The following is a 23,235-nucleotide window of genomic DNA, read 5'->3' as shown; positions in this document are numbered from 1 at the left end:
TTTTTTTTTTTTTTTTTTTTTTTTACTCAGTTGGGAACTAATTCCACACTGCTGAGTGGAATTGAGAGTAGTTGATGTATGAAATCTGCCCGCTGTGGGTATTCGCTTGCTTACCAGAGTCAGGTTTTTCTGCTTGGCTAATGAGGGGCACCCGCTTTACATATGCAAAATGGTGCACACCGCTTTACTTACATAAAATGTTGCCTGCCCTTTGTCTTGCTCGGCTTTGTAAGGGACTGGAGAGAGAGGCTAAATATCTGTGCCAGTTCTCCTTATTTATTCGATTTTTTTATCTCCTCCAGCCAGCCAGGTGAACTTTCCCCAATGGGGTTTCAGGCCTCATTCTCTGCAGGCTCTTTTTGCCTTTCCCCACCAATGTCTCGGGTTACTGAGAGAGGTTTTTGTCTCACCTCCCCTTCCAGCACTGGTGCACAGACTCGGCAGCTCCAGCAGGTCCGGCGGGTCCGGTGTGTCAGGTGGCTCCAGCAGGTCCGGCGGCTCGCGTGGCTCGGCTTCCATGTGGTGGGCGACCTTGTTCTCCCCGTAGGTCCTCCAAGTCACAGCCACTAGATCCAGAAGAGTTTCCTCTGCAATTTTTCCCTGATCCTTTTCCTGAGGCTACCGTAACTCCACTTTTATTAAACTATCTTTCCTGGACTATCGGTGTATGCCCTCACTATTCCGCCATCTTGGTTCCACCCTCAATACTCTCACTTCACGAATCTTCTCAAGGACTTATTGTGTTCTTGGATTATGAATAATTGTTTAGATTTATTTAAATCTTAAAATATGCTGAATGTGAATGTAATATTAATGTGCATGAGTTTCTTTTTATATCCAGGGTAGAATTTTGGGCTCTAAGGTAAATTTCAGAGTCAAATAGTAGCCCATGGTAAGTTATTTCGCCTAGTAGTTAAGATGCTGATTAAGCTCATGTGCCATGTTGGAGTGCCTGGACTTCTGGTGGCTTCTGACTCCTGCCAATGCAGACGCTAGGAGGCAACAGGTGATGGCTCAGGTAACTGGGTTCCAGCTACTCGTGTGGGGGATCAAGATTGAGTTCCCAGCTTCTAGCTTAGGCCTGGCCCTAGCTGTTTTGGTATTTCAGGAGTGAACCAGTAAATGGGTGCTTTCTTTCTCTCTCCCTCTCCCTCTCTTTCTCCCCTACACACTTCAAAATAAATAAATATCAGAAAGCATATTCTGAGGTATTTTGGGGATTGCCTTGTTTTCTTCTTTTTCTTGCAATTGATTATTGGTGTACGGAAAGCCAACTAACTTTGGTATCCTGGTTGTACACCCTGCAACTTTTTTAAAAAAAATTATTTTATTTATTTGAAAGAGTTACAAAGACAGGTAAAGCCAGAGTCAGTCTTCCATCAGCTGTTACACTCCCCAAATGATTACAATGTCTGGAATTGAGCTGATCTGAAGCCAGAAGCCAGGAGCTTCTTCCAGGTCTCCCACGCAGGTGCAGGGACTCAAGGACTTGGGCCATCTTCTACTTCTTTCCCAGGCCATAGCAGAGAACTGGATCAGTAGTGGAGCAGCCAGGACTTGAACCAGTGTCCATGTGTGATGCTGGCATTGCAGGCTGGGACTTTAACCTCTGTGACACAGTGATGGACCCTTATACCCTGCAGCTTTTCTGAAGTGTTACTTACCAGTCCTACAATTTTTTCTTTGCTAGATCTTCAGTCTTTTTTAAATGAACTCTGTTGCTATTCTTTAGTCAGTATGTTGAAATATTATTACTTGAATTAGCAAGTATTAGTAATATGGACAAAATGCATGTCTTAACTCCTTTCTTGAACACTAAAATAAGTTTAGGACAGTTTCATTCCAGTCACTTAATATTTCCTTTTCTGACGATATCTTGATTTTTCCATATTTTATTTTTATTTCTTAAATTTTTCCCAGAAAGGCTTTAAATTTACAAAATAAAAGTTGTGTAGGATGAGTTCTAATCTAGCCTACATGCAGTTTTCTCTATTGTTAATACCTTATGTTAGTATGTCACAGTCCTTAAAGCACATCAAGCAGCCTCTACTTTTGAAATACAGTTTTTGCTGACTACAGAATTATGGATCTCTCTATATATCATTGAGATTTTACTTTTCAGTACTTTGTCTTTCGTCATTGCCATTGAGAAACTGGCTCTAAGTCAGTTGTGATTTTCCTTTCAGGTTCTCTGTTTTAGTCTCTGCCTACTTTTCAGCTCATCTGTTTTTATTTTATGTTCTACAGCACTATTCCTGCATGTATTACAATGAATTTCTGTTTATTTATTCTGCTTGCTACATGTTGTATTTTCCATTCATGTGAACTTTGAAATTCTCATCTTTTATATACTTCAGTGTTTCCTGTTCATTATTTCTAGTTTTTCTTTCTGCAACTCAAAATGGGCTGTGTAAGATCTCGCATTCTATCTTCAATATCTCTATATATTTTGTTCATGTTATTATTCTGAAAATTTTTTTTAAGTTTTATTTGTTTATTTGAGAGGTAGAGTTATGGAAAGAGATAAGGAAAGACAGAGAGAGAAAGGTCTTCCATCCACTGGTTCAATCCCCAAGTGGCCACAACTTCCAGAGCTGGGCTGATCTGAGGCCAGGAGCTACTTTCAGGTCTCCCACGTGGGTGCAGGGGCCCAAGCACTTGGACTATCTTCCACTGCTTTCATGGGCCATAGTGGAGAGCTGGATTGGAAGAGGAGCAGCTGGAACACATACTGGATCCATATGGGATGCCAGCAGTGCAGGTGGAGGCTTAGCCTACTATGCCATAATGCCAGCCTCCTGAAAAAGGTTTTAAAATGCGTCTTCCATTTTCTTTCTTCCAAGGTCTCTCTTTGTCTGTGTCTAATCCACTATGTAAGTAACATATCATATATATTTTGTATTTCAACAATTATGATCTTAGCTTTAGGAAGTTATATTTGATTATTACATTTACATGGTAATTATTTATTTATTTGAAAGAGTTACACAGAGAGAGGAGAGGTAGAGAGAGAGAGAGGTCTTCCATCTGATGGTTCACTCCCCAATTGGCTGCAATGGCTGGAGCTTTGCTGATCTGAAGCCAGGAGCCAGGAGCCTCCTCCGGGTCTCCCACACAGGTGCAGGGGCCCAAGGACTTGGGCCATCCTCTACTGCCTTCCCAGGCCATAGCAGACAGCTGGAAAAGAAGTGGAGCAGGTGGGACTCAAACGTGCCCATATGGGATGCCTGCACCTCAGGCCAGGGTGTTAACCTGCTGCACCACAGCACAGGCCCCTTCATCATATTTATTAACATGCTTTGCTCTTCTTACACACCCTTTTTTGAGCCCAAAATATGTAATTTTTTAATATTCTGAATCAGATAATTCCAAATTCCAAAGTCTTGGGAGACTAAATTTATATTTTCTTGTGCCCACTGTCTCTCACTTATGTCATCCTTCCTCAATGTATTTGTTTAAAAGCTTGAAGTATCACAATACCAGATTTCAAGACATAATACAGGGCAGTTATAATCAAAACTGCCTGGTACTGGCACAAAAATAGACATACAGACAAACAGAACAGGATAAAAACCCCGTAAATCAACCCACACATCTAAAACCAAACTTATCTTTGACAATGGAGCTATAATCAATCCTTGAAGAAAGGACAGTCTCTTTAACAAATGGTGTGGGAAAAATTGGATCTATGTATGCAGAAGTATAAAACAAGAACCCTACCTTACTATATCTTATACAAAAATTAATTCAAGGATCTGAACTAGGACTTGATACCACCAAATTACCAGAGAGGAACATTGGGGAAGCTCTGTAGCACATTGGCATAAGCAAAGAATTCTTAGAAAAGACCTCAGAAACACAGGCAATCAAAGGCTAAAATAGACAAAAGAGATTACAGCAAGCTGAGAAACTTGTGCCCTGCAAAAGAAACACTCAACAAAGAGACAACCGACAGAATGGGAGAAAATATTTGCAAACTATGAAACTGATAAAGAATTAATATCCAGAATCTATGAGGAGCTCAAGAAACTGAACAAAAAAACAAACAATGTGGTTAAAAAATGGGCAAAGGACTTGGACAGGCATTTTTCAAGAGAAAATTCAAATGGCCAACTGACACATGAAAAAATGCTCAGGATCACTAGCCATCAGGAAAATGCAAGTCAAAACCACAATGAGGTTTCACCTCACCCCAGTTATAATGGCTCTCATACAGAAATCAACCAACAATAAATGTTGGTGGGGAACGTTTGTGGGAATGTAAACTGTTGCAGCCATTGTGGAAAACAGTGTGGAGATACTTCAGAAAGCTGAAAATAGATCTACTAAGATGACCCAGCCATCTTACTCCTGGGAATTTACCCAAGGGGAATGCAATCAGCAGATGAAAGAGTTATATGTACTCCTATGTTTACTGCAGCTCAATTTGCAATAGCTAAGGTATGGAATCCACCCTGATGCCCAACAACTGATGACTGGATAAAGAAATTTTGGTATATATACACTATAGAATAGTATTCAGCTATAAAACAAATAAAACCCTGTCTTTTACAACAAAATTGATGCAACTGGAAACCATTATACTTAGTGAAATAAGTCAGTCCCAAAAAGACAAATACCATATATTTTCCTTGATCTGTTGTAACTAATTGAGCACCTAAAAATGTAATGTATGGGAGTGAAATTGACATTTTGAGCTTTGGTAATTGTTTACAGCCCTAAAAAGTAGCTTTTTTCCTTCCTTCTTGCTATTTGTTGAACTCTTTACTTAGTGTGGGTTTAATCTTATGCTTATAAAGTAAATTGTGGCATAGCAGGTAAAGCCACTGCCTGCAGTGCTGCCATCCCATATGGGCACCGGTTTGAGTCCTAGCTACACCACTTCCAATCCAGCTCTCTGCTGTGGCCTGGGAAAGTAGTAGAAGATGGCCCGAGACCTTGGGCCCCTGCACCCAAGTGGGAAACCCAGAGGAAGCTCCATGCTCCTGGCTTTGGATCGGCACAGCTCTGACCATTGTGGCCATCTGGGGAGTGAACCAGCAGATGGAAGATCTCTCTCTCTGCCTCTCCTTCTTTCTGTGTGTACTCTGACTTTCAAATAAAATAAATAAATCTTTTAAAAAAGAATAGTAGGTCATTGTAAAAATTAAGTGTGGGATTAGGAGAGGGAGGAAGAGGAAGGGTGGGAGTGTGGATGGGAGGGTGAAGTGGGAAGTATCCCTATGTTCCTAAATCTGTATACATGAAATACATGAAATCTGTATAAATTAAATAAAATTTTAAGAGGAGGGAAAAAAGCATTTGTTTATCTTTGATTGTGAGTTTATTTTTGTTTGAAAACTTGATTTGTAAGAAGATACATATTTGCCTTTTTCAGTTGCCAGGGGTCTAAAGTACCTGTGACAATTTAGCCCTTCCCCATTTTTTTTCTGCCCTGTTGTGAGAGTGTCAGGACTTCTGGGTAAGTTTTACATGTGTTTACTGCTAAAATTTTCATTCTTTTTTGAGCATTGCCCTTCAGCCAGAGATCCCAGTAATGATGGAAAAATTTATATTTGTGTATTTTTTGCTTGTGTGTAGTGAAGAACTTTGTGGAGAATTTAGTACTCTACATAGGACATGAGCTTGCATTTTCTTTCCCAGGGAAGGCCACTAATTAGACATGGATGCTATCATAAAACACTTACAAACACATCCTCCTGTCTTTCTAGGTTTTGTGTGATGGGTTTGTCTTAAATTGCTCAAAATTGCCCATCAGTTCCATTTCTCAGACTTCGTATCTTCTAATGTAGCCTCTACAAAACACTAGGCTGGCCTCATCATGCCATTTTCCTGAAAAACATTATGACAAGTCCTTAGCAGGCTCTGCAGGTCTCCATCACTTTTCCTCTTGCTTCCCAGGTGTCCCAATGCACTCCTTGCTCCAGTATCACCAACTTCATGGCCTTGTCAGTGTGTTTTCTGTCCTCTTCCAGGACAAAATAATTTCTCACTAGCTGTTAAGTTATTGTGTTGTTTTGCTCAGAAGTCTGTTCATTTTTTTCCTAAGTAATGAATCTGCTGCAGAGGCCAATTATTTTTAACCTACGATATTTAGTGAGAGCCAAATATTACAGAAGTGGGAATGAAAGAAGAAATCCCCAAAATCAATTTTAATATACTGTATAACCAATCTACTGCTGAAAATAAGTTAATTGCAGAAAGAACTATCCAAGGATGAAATAATAATCAGGTTATAATCTTTGAAATCTGAGCTTTTTCAATAATAAAAAAAAGGTTTCATGGGATGACGCTTCCTCCAGCAGTAACACATCTACACTGTCAGCCAGGCTAAGGTGTGAGTTATGCTTGGTGCGAGGAGGTTGTTTGCAATGCCTAATTCTTTAGCCTGACTGCATATCTGTCTAGTGACATAAAAACTGCATGAAGGCCTGAGTTCCCCATGTAGAAGGTAATCAATATATTAAATTTGAAACCATGTTGAGTTAATTGGACAAAACCAAGAAAGATTATTTATTAAGAAAAATCTATCATCTGGAGTTTTTGTTACCACATCAATAAGACAATCCACTGATTGACTATTTCCCTGTTGTTAGCATTGTGCTGCAGCCTTAATGAAAAGACAATTTGGGGATGCATTGAGACCCTGTAGTGGATGAGAACATCAGTACAGCTCAGCAGTCTTGGGCCAATGATCTCGGATAACCCTACTTGTGTTCTAAGTTTCTCACATGGTTGATGTGATGATTAAACAAGTGAAAATATGGCAAACATCTACCATTGTACTTATTCTTAAAGACCCTCCACACTCAAGAGTATAATATAAAATTAGCTGCCATTTTATGACTTTTATATACAGAGAAATCATTTTTCTTAACCTGTAGAAACAACTTGAATAGAAGTAAATAAAAATGTGGTCATAAAATTACCTTTAGTGAATCTAGAACTCCAGTGTTCACTAATTGCAAACATTTTATATGAAGTTCTCTTAAAGGAGGTTTCTTGTGTGAATAATTTATTTTTCTTTCTTATAATGAAACCTCTAATGTCTATACCTTCAAAATATTGGAGTATTTTCATTCAATTAATTTAAATTATGTAATGTGAAAATGAATGATGGCCAGGAGTCAGGGACGGTGTAATTCTGGTGAGGATTTATATTTTATACATTGTTTATTTAGTTAGAATTTTTTTGGGTAATAAAAATAGTGTTATATAGAAGTTTGTGGTATTTAGCCTCACACATACTGCCATGAATGACTCTTGCAAATCCTATACACTGCGCAACAGTGACAAGCCCTGCAGAAGGCAACTTTACAGGAAAGCTTGACTATTCCAGATTCACTGGGAATGAGTTGTTGTGTAGGTTCCAGATAGCTGTTTTAACATAGCAAAATAATGAATATTTCAATGACTTGTGTTGGAATGTTTTTTCAACTTCAATAAGTTTTTAGTTAAAACTTTTTAATCGATATTTGGAAGACAGGGAAAGAGTTATAGCAACAAAGAAACAGAGAGACCTTCCAATCACTGACTCACTCCCCAAATGCCTGCAGCAATTGCGGATGGACCAGGCCAAAGCCAGGAGCTGGGAACTCAGTCTGAGTCTCCCATATGAGTGCCAGTAACCCAGCTACTTGAGCCATCATTGCCTGCTGCCTCCCAATGCACACCTCAGCAAGACTCTGGAATCAGGAGTGGAGCTAGGACTTGAACCAAGGCATGCTAATATGAGATATGGGCTTCCCAAATGACATCTTAACTGCTATGCCAAATGCATGTCCCAGATTTATTATTATTATTATATTAATTTATTTATTTGAAAGGCAGATCCCAAAGAGAGAAGGAGGGACAGAGAAAGATCTTCCATTTGCTGGTTCACTCCCCAAAGGCCACAATAGTTGGGTCTGAGACAGGTCAAAGCAAGGAGTCAGGAGCTTCTTCCAGGTCTCCTACATGGGTGCAGAGGCCCAAGGACCTGGACCATCTTATGTTGCTTTCCTAGGAGCATTAGCAGGGAACTAGATCTGAAGTGGAGCAGCTGGGACTCAAACCAGTGCCCATATGGGATGCTGCCACAGGAGGCAGCCCAACCCCCTACACCAGTGCTAGCCCTCCAGATTTTTAATTGATTCAGTAATTGCATATATTTATAGGGTACAATGTGAGATTTTAATACATGTCTACAATACAATGTGAACGATAAGGTCAGGGTAAATGATTAAACACTTATTATTTCTTTGTGTTGGGAACATTCAGAATCCTTTCTACTAGCTATTTTGAAATATACAGTTGTTAGGGCAGGAATTGTGGTGCAGCAGGTAAAGCCACCACCTGCAATGTTGGTATCAAGTATGGGCACCAGTTTGAGTCCTCGTTGCTCCATTTCCAATCCAGCTCCCTGCCTGGGAAAAGCAGCAGAAGATGGCCCATGTGCTTTGCCCTGCCACCCATGTGGGAGACCTAGAAGAACCTCCTGGCTCCTGCTTTGACCTGGCCCAGGCCTGGCTGCTGCAGCCATCTGGAGAGTGAGCCAGCAGATGGAAAATCTCTCTCTGTCTCTCCTTGTCTCTCTGTAACCTTGACTTTCAAATAAATAAATATTTAAAAAAGAAATATATAATTGCCAATCATAGTTATCCTACTGTATCCTGTAGAATATTTGAATGATCCCATCTATGATTGGAACATTATCTAATTGCATCATATATCTAGTTTTTTTCTTAAATGGATCATATATGGAACTTTTCTGAATGACTCATGATGTATGCCTCTATGGCCTAGATACTTAGGAATCAGAGAACTGGATCTCAGTATTTAAATACACATAAATACAGCTTCTTTGGAACACAGCCATGTCTGTGCATGTATATGTGGTCAGGCAGTTAAATATCATTTATTTATTTTAAAGGTAGAGGGACAGAGAGCAAACACACAGAGCGAGAGCTCCCATGACCTGGTTCATTCTCTAAATGTCCACAATTTCTAGGACTGGGCCAAGAGGCAGGTATTCAATCCAGGTCTCTCACATGGGTGGCAGGAACCCAACTGCTTGAACTATCAGTACTGTCTCCCAGAGTCTTAACTGGGAGGAAGTTGGAGTCAGGAATCAAACCTCAGTACTCTGATGTGGAGTATGGGCATCTTAACAGGGGCCTTACTCCTAGGATAAAGGCCCTCCACCTGGCAGCAAGTATTTTTTAGAAAAGCATGTTTCAAGCTGATCCCACATGTAATAATTACAAACACAAAATAGTGTTTGAAAAGGATAATATTTGTATGATTATGTCAATAATTTTCACAATGCAGATCAAGGTTTTAACCTTCCCCCAGTCAACCAAGAGCATTCATTTACCTCAAGTTATTCAGATTTGTTGAAATAGGAGAAAGAGGAGGTAAAGGCTGATCCCTAGGTTTTGCCTACCAATATGGGGTGTTTTTTGTTTGTTTGTTTAAATTCATTCAAACACAATGGTCTGGAAACTTTTAAGAATTTTCTAAATTTCTTAAGTAAATCATTTCTGATGCCCCTGGAATGTGAGGTCTTCTCTCCCAGAGTGGGGCAAGCTGTTTCTCTCCCTATCCCTTATTCCCAAGGGAAGATCAGGGACAAACAGTTCTGATAAATGAACTTTGAACCAGCTGAATGAATAACTCCAACAAAGAAGTTTTAAACAAGAAGAGTCTGAGTCTCTTAATTAACCACTTAAATTCTAAGCACTCTTTCTACTCATCTCTCCTACACAGGCATGCCTAGCTACGTAGGGACAAAAATCAGTTAAGAAAATATAGTCCTTTTCTTAGAATATATGAAGAGTAATGTGCTATTTTTTTACTTCTCTTCTATATTCAATCATCTGTTTTCTCTTAAGCAGTGACTTCAAAATGTTTTGATCATACCCCTGAATAAAAATATATTTTACAGCATTATCAAGAATATTTCTAGTTATGCATGTGCTTGAAATAAGATGTCACAAAATGGGCAGGGTATTTGGCTGAGTGATTAAGATGTGCTCATCCCAAGTACCTAGGTTTCAGTCCCAAGTCTGCTTCTGGCTCCAGCTTCCTGCCACAGCATCAAATGATGGCTCAAGTAATTGAGTTTCTGTCAACCATGTGGGAAACCTCTACTAGGTTCCTGGTGGCTTTAGACCTGGCCCAGCTGCTTTGGGCATTTGGAGAGTGAACCTGTGGATGGGAGATATCCCTCTCTCATGTGTGTGTGTGTGTGTGTGTGTGTGTGTGTGTGTAAACAAATAAATACATAAACATCCTTTACAAGTCAGGAGGTAAAATTTATCTTTACTCTGTATGATGTACTCTGTATTTTCTGTGCTTTAAAAAAAGTCACTCACACACAACTAAATTTATTTCATGACCCAGGTGATATTCTGTGACTGATAACTTGAAATATACTTCCCTAAAGGCCTAATGAGGTGAATAAAACCTTTGTCCCTTCATGGTATAGCTCCAGATGCTGTGCTTTCACATCGTTCTGTTTTGATAGCTCTACTGACCCCACAGTTGCAGGAAGCAATCAATTATTAAGGCTATCTCCATAACATTTATTGTAGAAGTCAAGATGCTTTCAGCTATATTTTATCAAAACCCAATCCAAACTTAAAGTGATAAGTATGATCTCATGTAACAGGAGAACCATGATAACGTTAACTTCAAGCATAGCTGTATACAGGGACTAAGATATTTTTATTTCTCCTCTCACCTCTCTAAGTTGTCTTATTTTCATTGAGATCTACTCTACTAGGTAGGGATCATGTCTTGTCCCAAACAAGAATCCCCACAGTTCACAATGTAAAAAGATGAAAAGTGCTGCTCCCCCTCACTGTTCAGATGAAATCTCATGGAAGCATTCTGATTGGCCATGCTTTAGTCATGTACTCCCCCTTGAACCCATCACAAAGTCCAGATATATAAAGGAACTCTGATTGCTTCATTATGATCTCATGTTCAGCCCTTGACCTGGAGTGCAACAGCAGATTGACAGTACCTCCAGGCCCACATGGAAAGGGGAAAGTGAGATAGTTATTAAAATAAGGGAGGGGGCATTTTGCTCAGACCAGTAGAAAAATCAAGGAAGATAGATAGGTAGACAAATTAACAGTGGTAATTATAGAAAGATAGGTCTTGTGTGGAAATATAAATAACTTTCTTATCAATCAAGTCAATTTAGTAGCAGACTTTGTGACATTCTGTGCCCTTTTAGGAAGACAAGGGGAGGAAAGTGGCAGATAAACTAAAGAAATAGTGAATCCTGATTTTTGATATGCTAAATTGGAATAACATTGCAGGTAGCTTCAACAGTGCTTGCTCCTTCAAGGCAGAATCAAGCAAAGAAGCTGAGAAAGATGCTAAGGACAACTTTTCTTTTTGTCTTTGGTTACAAAAGGTATGTTAAAGGAATATAATCCCCAACGCACACAGCTCTGATAGGATGAAGGGCATGTGAGTACCAGGCATTAAGTGCTATTATAGCCATTTACAAAGATAACACTAATGACCATTTCCTGTAGGAGTGAATAACATTGAATCCATTTCCCATGCTGCATAGTTGATTGTGTCTCTTACATCCAAGCTCTTCAGCTGATGCCTTCAAATAACTCACAGCAGGTGTTCTTAAACCAAGGTCAAGTATGGATTCTGTATTTCTGAGACAGTGGAAATTTAGTTAACCCACAGGGGTAGAAATCAAGATCTTTGCCTCATTGGTCCCTTACAGTACCTGCAGAGCTAACTCAATGCAGACCATTTGAGAAGGAAAAAAATTTAAATAAAAGATACCTTTGACAGCAATTATATAGCAGCTTTTGAAAGAATTACATATGATTTACAAGCTTTAAAGGCAGTTTTTCAAAACATTCTCTTATGGCTGGTAAAGGTGAGAGGGTAGTAAGAAGATAGAAATAAGACAAGAGCCCTCTGCTTTCTTCCTCTTCTAAAAGCCTTTCCTTCATCAAAGGAACACATGGCTGCTGAGCAGCAGCTTACCATTTTTCCAGGGTCAGTTCACTTGTCCTGCTGCTCTAAACTCTGCTGAAAGCCAGCTCCTTGGGGAGCCCCAGCTGTTGGGGCTGGCCCCTCTTCAGTCTGCACACACTCAGAAGGAAATGTCCCTTGCTGAGAAGGCGGTGGTGTTGGGGGGAGAATCCATCTACTGTCAGGAAGTATCAATTAAATGTGGCTGCCAATTAATTTAATTTATATTTCTGCATGAAAAATGTCATTCCATTATACATGCACTGGAAGGATGCCAGGAGCCCAGGTTAATAAATTACATCTCTACTGACATCATATGAAATCATAAACTAATCATTTACTTATTAAATGCCCACCTGTGCTTGGGGTTATACCTTGCAGAAATCCAGTTGAAATAAGATCTGTCCAGTAGGGCCTGTGCCTACCCTGTGATCATCTGACACACACCCTTGTGCTCCTCTTCTCCTAGCTTTAGGCCTGTCTCCTGGGAGCAACTCTAAAAACAAATAATCAATATTCAATTACCAGTGGTTCTGAATGGCTTCACTGGATAAATCAGGGAATGAACACTGAGGAAGTATACATAATCTCCACTTAATCAGGGAATTGGTCTGTTCCGGTTAACAGGTTCCCTGCCATAATTGATATGGATTCACATCAGCTGGTGGGGGGATGAAGGTTATGAAGCTCCCACTATGTGCCAGACTTGCTGCGTGTTTGATTTTGAAGCTTTATGGCAATCTGTCAAGGCGGGGATTATTCTCTCACCCTACTCCACCCCTGTTTTATTTTTATTTATTTACTTATTTTAAAAGATTTGTGCATTTGAAAGGCAACATGTCAGAGACAGAGACATATACACAGAGAGAGAGAAGGAGGGAGAGACAGAGAGAACTTCTATCCACTGGTTCCAGTATACACTAATGAAAAGGAGGTCAGATATATAGAGTATCAAGTAATTTGGAGGTTTGATATTTTCCACTAGTAAATATCATCTAACTGAATTTGGGTAAAATGCCCTTTGAGTAAGTCGAATAGACAGGGGCTTGGAATGGGGGAATTAATTATTGCTGTTGTCTCAAGGAAAAGAATCCCACTGTGGCAGGAAGAATATAATTAATGGGAGGTAAGCGCCAACAAATCACTCCCTAAAATATTAATGCTATCAAAGAACAGCTGGGTAATGAGAAAAACTTGACCCTTGGGGACTGCAGAGGCTGCTGCTGCAGAACTTTATGTACTTGTGATGTAATGAAATTCCTCTCCATGTTAACAGCAATAATACTAAGAAGTGTGGTTCTGGGAAAGTTATTAGCAGTAAATATCTCTTTGTAGCTTTAGCATCTTATCATAATTATTCCATCTTACTTTTGCTGTGATTCCAAATTACCTTTCCCCTTCAGTGCTTAGGATATATTTACAACATTAATAACACTTCTAAAAACAAAGTAGGGTAAAAAAAAAAAACCTCATTAAGCCTGGTAAGAACACTTTTTTTTTGGTAAATAAAGACCCAGTACCTAAAAAAAAAATTCTGCAAAAACATTTTTCTATGTGTTTAAATTCTTTAAAACGATATAAACTGTCCCAAGAGTTGTTGGTTGATTAAAAAAAAAAGCCCTAACTTAATTTTGTTTTATTGAATAGCTTTTTATTGTCCCAAGAAACATTTATTTCTAAGAGAATACGGTTAAATATTTACAGTCCTACTGAACATGTTAAATGTGTTGGACATTTAGTTTTACAGGGCTATAAACCAAAGGATAATCCCAGCATTTAAAAATTAGAAGTCAGAAGCAATTCTTTAGTTGGAGTACACTTTAGCTTAGATTTCATAAAAGGAGCCATTTTATTCGAAGGTTTTTTTTTTGTTTTTTTGTTTTTTTTTTTTTGACAAGCAGAGTGGACAGTGAGACAGAGACAGAGAGAAAGGTCTTCCTTTTGCCGTTGGTTCACCCTCCAATGGCCGCCATGGCCGGCGCAGCGCGCTGAACCGATGGCAGGAGCCAGGTACTTATCCTGGTCTCCCATGGGGTGCAGGGCCCAAGTACCTGGGCCATCCTCCACTGCACTCCCTTGCCACAGCAGAGAGCTGGTCTGGAAGAGGGGCAACCGAGACAGAATCCAGCGCCCCGACCGGGACTAGAACCCCGTGTGCTGGTGCCGCAAGATGGAGGATTAGCCTAGTGAGCCGGGGCGCCGGCCTTTTTTTTTTTTTTTTTAAAGAATCTCTAGAACAGACTGGACCATCTCTAAGCTGCTGGTGTGACAGGCACTCGCTGTTGCACGCTGGCATCGCTAGTGCGCAGCCCATTTGGTTTCACTCACTTCGCCAGCATCAGGGACTAGGGTACTCAGCGTGTTTGACAAATAGAGCCACGCCAAACACATTCACACATCCCCATAAACGATAAGAGGTAGCTCATGGTGCAGCAAAAATAAATTCTTTAATTTGGCCCAGGTTTCACATAACACCAGTTCATAAGGCAGTTACGCCTCTAAAGGATCAGTGCCCCTGCAAATAGCACATGGAGGACACATCATTTAAAGAAATGTTTCTTTGCCCGAACAGAAGTTCAGATCTGCGCAATTGTCATTCATTTTGTTCTGTGTCCTTTAGGGGCTCAAACCGCGAAATCAGGCCCAGTTCGGGTGCGCGAGCCTTGGCTGGCGGAGGGGGCGAGAGGCGCGCAGCATAGGGTGGGCGAGGGGGCGACGGGGTGTGAACGTGGGAATACCGTCCCTTTCTTCTGGGAACCATGGTGACACAGGTGGAAAGCTCAGTGATAATGTTGCCGACCCGTAAATATCCTGTTGTGAGTCCCAAACCCCAAGAATCGGTGTCCCAGGAACGGGGAAACAGAATATCCGACAAACTTCAGTCACCGCGTGGACACACGTGGAACCCCGCAACCTCGACCTCAGTGCGCACGCTTGTCTGGGCTGGGTGAGGGCTGGGGTGTGTGCCGGTGAGGTCCCAGTCCCGCAGGTTTAGCGTCGGGTCCTGGGGGAGCGCGATGGGCGGGGGTGACAGGGGTAGGCCGCGGACCACGCGTGAACCAGAGAGCGCAGAGGCCCCGCAGCGCTCGCCGCGCCCGCCATGATTAGCTCCATTCGCGACACCCGGGAGGGCGGACTCTCTCTTCACCCTCCTCTCCTCCTCCCTCTTCTCCCTCTTCCTTTTTAAGGGACGCCTCGCTGGCAGAGCTGTCAGCAGCTGGGAGGCCATTTGCACTTGGCGGCGGCCAGTCTGACTCCCGCTCCTGTAACAGGCAAGGGCGGGGGCTGGGCAGCCGCACGTGGGGAACAAATTCTGCCTCCTTCGGGCTCCTCTTGGGACCAGGCTACAGGCACACGTCGGGACGCAGTGTGGTCCTGGACTTGGCAGCCCTCGCCCTACGAGATGGCTCCCGTGAGGAGTGGGGAGGGAGGTGGCCGGGGGGGATCCGCGCGCCCCTCGTGCCCCTCGCGCCCCTCGCATGGTGAGCCTGGCAAAGGGCGGCAGCAGCAGCCTCAGTGGCAGCCTCTGCCAGCACCTCCCATGGTCCCTCGCCAACTCGCACCCGTGCACCATGCAGACCCCCTGCCTGCGGAGTCCTCAGAGCAGCCCCTGTTGCCTCTCCGGCCACCGCTAGCCTCAGAGGGAGCGGTCAGCCGCCCGTGGCGTACCCCGAGGGAGGCGGAACTGTGGTGCCAGGAGTCAGTCCCAGCTCAGCCCTCGCTCTCCAGCTGCGTGCGTCCCCTTCCCCGCCGCCCAGGCATCCAGAGGCGATGGAGGCGCTGCTGGCTCTCTGCCTCCTGGGCTGGCTGCCCTGGGGACCTGCGGGTGCCCAGCAGTCTGACGAGTACTGCCGCGGCTGGTTGGCCGTGCAGGGCAACCACCACGAGGGCTTCCAATGCCCGGACTTCGACACGTTGGACGCCACCATTTGCTGAGGCTCCTGAGCGCTCCGCCGCTGCTGAGCCGAGGCCAACGCCAGGCTGGAGCAGGGCGGCTGCACGAAAGACTGCGGCGAGCTGGAGCACCCGGGCATCACCACGCATAAATGCCAAGCCCTGGGGAGAAGTCCCCCGCAGGCACGCCGAGAGCGTCCGAGTGCTCTCGGGGGAATGCGCAGGCCTCCCAGGGTCTGTGCGCAGAGTGCACGCAGCAGCCAGGTGGGGGGAATCAAGTGAGGAGTGGGTTTTCTGGCCAGGAGACCTTGTTCCTTTGCAGCCCTCGCGAGTCCCCGCGAGGGACAGCGAGGACCAGGAGTTTACACCTGATGGTCCGGGAGAGGACGCTGGAGGTCCGGGGAGGAGGCGGTCGGGGTAGCACTAGAGTACAGGTGGCTTTCGGGGCGGCGAGGGGCCACCGTGGTGCCAAGGGCGTGGCAGCACGACTGTGGCCCCGCTGCGCTAAGCAGCTTCAACCTCTTTCTTCTTCTCCTTTTCTTTTCTTTTCTCTCTCTCCTCCCTTCCTTCCTCCATCTCTCTCTTTCTCCCACCATCCCTGTAGCATTTTTAAGACACTGCTCCACTCTTCCGACTTCCTTTCATTTCTCTGCATCAAATGAGTCTCCCCAGCCCACCCCCTATTGTCACGCCTTTCAGCAACACCCAGGACTTGGAGGTTGAAATTTAGAAACTGGGGTCGCAGGGGCCTCCCTGCCCCCTATTCTCGCGTCGAGAAACACGGGTCAAATTTCCGTTCACTTCAGAGGGAAATAAATCACGACCCCAGCACAGGAAATTTACACCTTGAAAAAAAAAGTTTCCACCTCAATTGGACCGTCAGGGAAACCCCTCAGGCTCCAGGCCACGGTTTTATGGTGAGGAAACCCGAGAGGCGGGCTGAGCCCAGAGCGGGGCGGCGGGAGGGGGGCGAGGGGGGAGGGCGAGGGAGGGTCGCCCAGGCCACAGCCCGAAGCCGGGGAGGGTCCCGGGAAAGGCTGGCGGCCTCACTGAGGAGGCCCTCCTCCCGAATTGCTGCCTCCAAGGAAAGCGGAGCCAGCCCTCTGCGGGTCCACCAGGCTCTCAAGGGAGTGAATTGCGGGAGTCCGGGATTCGCTGGCTCTGGCCTGCTTGTTGATTAAATGAGTGTGTGAGTGCTTGGCGGGGCGCGCCATGAGGGCCTCCATTTACCTCCCTTGCCTTGCTCCACAGTACCGTTAACCGCGGGAGAGTGGGTGGCCGGCAAGGGCTTAGACCTGGGAGTCCCCTGAGGTTGTAGGCTGTCAGCCACTGGCTGTGTTTTTGGAAAAGTCAAAAAAGCCCGTGGGTAAGACAGCTTAGCATGTCCTTTTAACAGGCTCTCCATGGCACTTGAATCAGATCATGAAAGGGCCAGGTGCACAGTAGGACTTAAGTCAATGCAGGTTTTCTCTTCTCCCTGAGCTGGAGGCTGCATCCCATCGTGGCTCTATCAGAAGGGGAGAGACATGGAGAACTGAACCGGGTCAGGGTGGGGGATGCCAATGGGGTGAGAAATGTCTGTCTAGTAGAGAAAGAGAAATGCTCTCAGAGCTGTTGGAGCTTGGGCTGCGGACACCAACAGTGGTAATACTGAGCCTCCTCCTCCCTCCCCTCAGTTGCCCAGGCAGAGCCTAGGCTTGGGAGACCCTGATGCAAACACTTGTGTGTCTGTTTTTGCCTTGTAGAGCCCCTCTACGTCCCCTTCCTCATCGTTGGCTCCATCTTCATTGCATTCATTATCCTGGGCTCTTTAGCAGCTATTTATTGTTGCACCTGTTTGAGACCCAAGGAGCCCTCACAGCAGCCAATCCGCTTCTCACTCTGCAGCTATCAGATAGAGATCCTGCCCATGATCTTGACCTCCACGAGCCTCAGGACACTTTCCAGACAGTCCAGCACAGCCACCAGCTCCAGCTCCACAGGTGACTCCATCCTTAGCGTCTCCTTTGCCAGGATGGAGCCAAACTGCCTGGTGCTCTCACCTCCCCCACCTTACACCACAGGCCACCCAATCCACCTGACGCAGCCATCTGGTTTCCTGGTGTCACCTCAATATTTCACTTACCGCCTTCAACAGGAGCCCCCACAGCCTGGGAAGAACTGTCCAGACTTCAGCTCCAGTTGACAGGTCATGGCCATGAATCCAGCATGTAGTAAAGTGACAGACAGGTGGAGTGATGTTTCCAATGTCAAGTGCTTTGCTGAGGGAATTTCTCATGTAATTGACCAACGTCTTGGCAGAAAGTGGTAAGAAAACACAGCACTTTCTAGTCTTGAGGTTCCTGACTACAATCACAGAATGTCTGGCTTGGCAGATGTTATGACTATTGCATTTCAACCCATGCTACTTCTATTCAAAATATGCAACAGTTTGACTTTGAAGTCACAAATTGACTGAAAATGTTTTACTCGACAATTTAGCTGTGCAGTGCTTGGAAAAGGGCTACATGATCTTTTTCACATCAGTTGTTTATGGAGTTATTATACAAATATACATAAATGAGTGAAGAAAAATACCTAATTGTGATTATCAAAGGATCAGTTAAAAATTAACTATGAAGTAAACTTGAGAAATCAATGAATAACCTATTTATATCTTTTGGAGTAACCTAATAATATTAGCATGTTGGGAACATTAACTTTCTAAATTAATAAGTAAATTTTGTTTTAAATATTATTTTCTTTCAATAATTCAAAGTTTCAATAACCACAGGAGGAGCTTCAAGTTTTATGCACTCTTATATATTTGTTCATTGCAACACAGTTTCTATGTAAAGTCATTTCCCCAACCCACCTGAGGGAATATTTATTGCAGACTTTTTGGTCAGCAACATTTAGTGTTTAAATGAAAGTTGAACAGTTGGCTCTTAAAACATTTATTTATAAAATGAGTTATCATTAAATAAAAGTCAAAAAAATGAGTTATGTATAAATGTAAAAATTGATATTTTAATATATTTACTACACTGATAGTACTAATTATTTAGTACTCACACTGTAATTTCTATGTTAATGATAATTGTGGCGTTCTAAGTCCAGCTATTGGTGTAATCATCTAATATTACATATCTCAAGGGCCACTGAATTTCATGCCTGATGATTATGTATGTATTTGGGCAAATATCCTGCTGGGTTAGAATAAATAAAATATGTTTTTATGAACTCTATTTGAATTTCAGATCAAAGCACTTCATTTTATCTCCTGAGAGATATTGTTTGTTATTCAATAAAAAGAAATGTCTTTACCTCATATCTTGAAATTAATTTTTTTTCTCCAGCAGGGCTTAGGAGAGCAGCAGAGGAATCGACATATTCAAGCAGTCTCAGTCTGAGGGCTGTACGCAGCCCTTGGACAAGTCCTTTGGTCTGTAGAGTTTTAGCAAAGCGACACTGCTTGTAAGAATCTAGATTTCTGGCTTCTTGTGACATGCAGAAGGGGTGGCATGATGGGTCCTTCACTGCCATGGGGTCAAGCCAACCCTCTTCAGTCAGGGCACCGCCTGCCACTGGCTGGCTTCCTACCTGGTCTTCCCCTACCTGGCCCACCTGGCCCCTGCAGTGTGGCCTGGGAGTGCAGGTTTAAATGAATTCATACTATCACATGTCTTCCTCAGTGGTTCTTTCTGAGCACAACTGGGCAAGGATTGAAGTTGGATCTCAGAGAGTGGCTTTGTTTTCTACATGAGGGAACAAGTTCAAAGATTTGCTCAGTCTAATGGCTCTGACTTCCAGTCTCTTGCTTTCTTCCACATCCACACGGGGTCTGGTTCCCAGGTATCTCAAATTACTCCGGATAATTCAAGAAGGAAATAGTGGGTGTGAGAGGGTGGTCACACTCCTACACCATCAGACTGATTTTATCTGTTTGCTGTGTACTGCTTGTTTTTTCAGTTTTAAGTTCACCTTTATTGAGCTCTTATAATGGGCTGAGCACTCTTCTAATTATTTACATATACTAACTTATCTCCCAAACAACCTCAACAGGGTGGGATTATAATTCCTATTGTACAGATTTGGAAATTGAGACTCAGAGAAATAGGTCCCACAGTTAATCACTCCTGGAGTTGGTATGCAAAAATAGATTCAAACATCAAGGGGAAACACTTGCTTTGGGATTCTGACATCTCTGTACACAAAATCCACTGCAGAGGTCGAGTGTGAGTTAAATCCTCCAAGGAGGCTGACCCAAGGAGCTCTCCTTGGAACAAATATTCTGTGAGATCCCTTTAACCATCTTAAAATGAAACTCATAACCTAACTCATAATTATAATATTATTGGCAGATAGAAAGGAGCAAGAAAAGGAAAGTAACTTGTTTCAAAATATAACAATTTGAACAGACTCAAAGAACTCAGAGGCTAACTCCTTATGCAGAATCACAGGAGTGCAGCAGCTCTGAATCCGTATCACTGCAGGTGTGTGAGATGGACAGCTCAACACAGTTGCCCTGCTGCTGTTACAGTGATTTTTCAAACAAAGCAAAGGTAGAACTTCCTTTGACTTACATAATAGTTGTATAAGTAGAGAATTTGCTATATATGAAGCCAAGAGTATTTTCTTTATAGGTGTAATGGGATTAATTTTGTACGCCAATAGGAATGGTGGGACATTGCAAAGTCCTGGTCCTGGACATAGAGTATTTATTGTGCAGGTTGCTTCATTCATTGTAGTATCTCTGTTATAACCAAGTTCCACCCAGTGAATGCCAGTAGCACACCCACCTCTATCCTCAATGCCACAGGTGCCCCCCTGCAATTCTGCAGTATCCTCCAGAGGATAGAACCATTAGGTTTGTCAGGTTTTTCTGTGACTGTATTTTTCTATCTGTTTGGAGAGCAGTTATGTCCACCAGGCTGATTAACACTAACAAATTCATACAGAGCTCACATCTGCAGATTTTCCTTCCTTAGTAGGATGTCCCAGTCAGCTAAGTTCACTGGTCATATATCATTTAAAATTAGGGAGATAATGCTACCTCATTAGACATCCAGTGATAATGAATCACATCACATTCTTATGTAATTGGTGGCATAGTGCATGTCTTTGACTTTCTATCTAGAAGCTACATAGCTGGTAGTATTATTATTCACAATCCTAGGGTAACAAGGCCATCCTGTGACAGAATTCCAGATGCTGTCCTATTCAACCAGCTTTTTTGGAACAACACTTGTGAGGCACTGTAATAGGACTTGAGAATCCCAAGATAAATGATAAGCTGCACCTCTAACTCAAGGAGCCACTATTTAACAGGGACTTGTGGTAAAAGTTATAGGTGCTTTATGAAAGAATCTTGTTACCTTTTGGGCTCTCTAGAAACACACAGTCAGACAAGGGAGGAGGAACTCATAAACCAACACTTAAACTGCATTGAGCTAACTGTGATGGTTACAGGGGAGTACAGCATGCCCAGGCAGCATGGACAAAGGGCATTCATGCAGCCTGGAAGGATTAAATTTGGAATTGGGCCTTGAGATATGCATGGAATTTGAATGAAGGAGACCAGGGTTGGGTTGGGGGGAGGTGAGGAGGAAGAGATAGAGGAAGAAAACATAGATGGAAATAAGGGGATGAGCATATTACAGAAGTACCCATGGGCATGAAACAACAAAGAATATTCTGGAAAGTAGACACAATCCAAAAGATAAGTGAAGGTGGAGAGCTCCTGAATGCTAGGGTGGTGGCTGGGAAATGTGCCAGTTGCAAGACAGACCTTGAAGGGTTTTACAGAGGGCAGTGGCTTTATCACATCTTCTTTTTGGAAGATTAGACAGCAAGGGTCAACCCAAATCACTTGGTTTTCCACAGGGATATTCACCATAACCTGCCACAACACCAGAATGCAGCAAAAACTTGTCTGATGGATGTTTTTGTTACTTTCACACTCAAACACAAAAGTGAGCCTCAATATCTTCAAACCATGGTTATTATTAACAGTGAAAGCTCTATACCCTAAAAGATGGTTATGTCAATAATGAAAAACATTTATTAAGCTCATGTGTATTCTGAGTGCTTTATGGATTGTACTGTTTCATCTTCACAACCCTGAAGCAGGGACTATCATGCCTGATTTGCAGATGAAATCAAGGCAGGAAGGTTAATCACGTCCAAGGGCAGATAATAATAGGAGAGCCCAGATTTGAACCCAGGCATTCTGTTTTGAAACTACAATTTTTGTGACATTAGGCTTAGAAAGCCTACATTTTTCAGGAAAACATATCCATCCTAATTTCAGAAAATTTGTGGGAGAAACATTATTAATTGTGTAATATTTTATCCTGAAAATATCAGGGGTTTGAAATAAGTAGAGTTTGTGCTACATCATGAGAACATAGAATACAAAAAAGATTGAATAGAGGTACTGGATGATAAATGTTTCTCCCCATATGCATGTGAGACACAGGGCACAAAAGGTTGATTTAGCTTTTAATTAATTTATTTGAAAGGCAGAGAGACAGAAATTTTCTGTTGACTTGTTCAGTCCTCAAATGCCCACAACAGCTGGTACTGGGCCCACATAGGTGACAGGAACCCTATTACTTGAATCATCACTGCTCCAAAGTGTATAAGCAGGAAGCTGGAATCCCAAAAGAGCCAGACCTCAAACCCAGGCACTCTGATGTGGTTTGTGGGCATTGTAAGCCAGTGTCTCAACTGGTGCCTCAAATTTCTACCCTTAGCATGGATTTTGAGATTTTGAGTTTTTCTGGCTCTATCTCTTAAAAGAGGAGTAGCTTTTGAGTATTGTCTTTCTCACCCCTTCTTCTCTTTAAAAAAAAAAAAAGATTTGTTTGAAAGGCAGAGTTACAGAAGGAGGGAGGGAGGGAGAGAGTGAGCAAGTGGGAGTGAGCTTCCATCTGCTGGTTCACTCCCCAAATGGCTGCAATGGCTAGGGCTGGGCCACACTGAAGCCAGAAGCCAGAAACTTCTTCTGGGTCTCCCACATGGGTGCAGGGGCCCAACCGCTTGGGGCATTTTCTGCTGCTTTTCCCAGGTTATAAGTAGGGAGCTGGATTGGAAGCAGAGCAGCCAGGACTTGAACTGTCACCAACATGGGATTCTGGCATCTCAGCCGGTGGTTTAACCTGCTATTCCACAAGGCCAACACCTTGGCTATTTTCTTAACTGCCTTTTTCAAAAAAAATTATTTGCATGCATTTCACAAACACAACATTGGGAACATAGCAATTTTTCCCACTGTACTTGCCCTCCCACCCACTCTCCCACCCCTCCCCCTCCTCCCTCTTACATTCCCCATCCTGTTTTTTTTTTTTTACCAAGATTCATTTT

General features: G+C 43.0%; 1 protein-coding gene and 1 long non-coding RNA gene across 2 annotated transcripts in view; both read left to right on the top strand.

The window, feature by feature from the left end:
• Positions 1-23,235, top strand: part of LOC138846875 (uncharacterized) — a 127,564-nt gene that overhangs the window by 17,489 nt on the left and 86,840 nt on the right. The gene's annotated exons all lie outside the window — the stretch shown is intronic.
• LOC100351384 (protein shisa-3 homolog) lies at positions 36-23,227 on the top strand. The gene is given in 2 exon segments (XM_051830539.2): positions 36-16,047; positions 17,636-23,227. Coding segments are annotated over 2 exon segments (720 nt in total). The 5' UTR covers positions 36-15,765; the 3' UTR covers positions 18,074-23,227.

Source organism: Oryctolagus cuniculus, chromosome 19 (assembly GCF_964237555.1).
Source record: "Oryctolagus cuniculus chromosome 19, mOryCun1.1, whole genome shotgun sequence".
Classification (NCBI taxonomy): Eukaryota; Metazoa; Chordata; class Mammalia; order Lagomorpha; family Leporidae; genus Oryctolagus; species Oryctolagus cuniculus.
The sequence above is the reverse complement of the archived record's forward strand: the minus strand, read 5'-3'. Positions and strand labels throughout refer to the sequence as shown.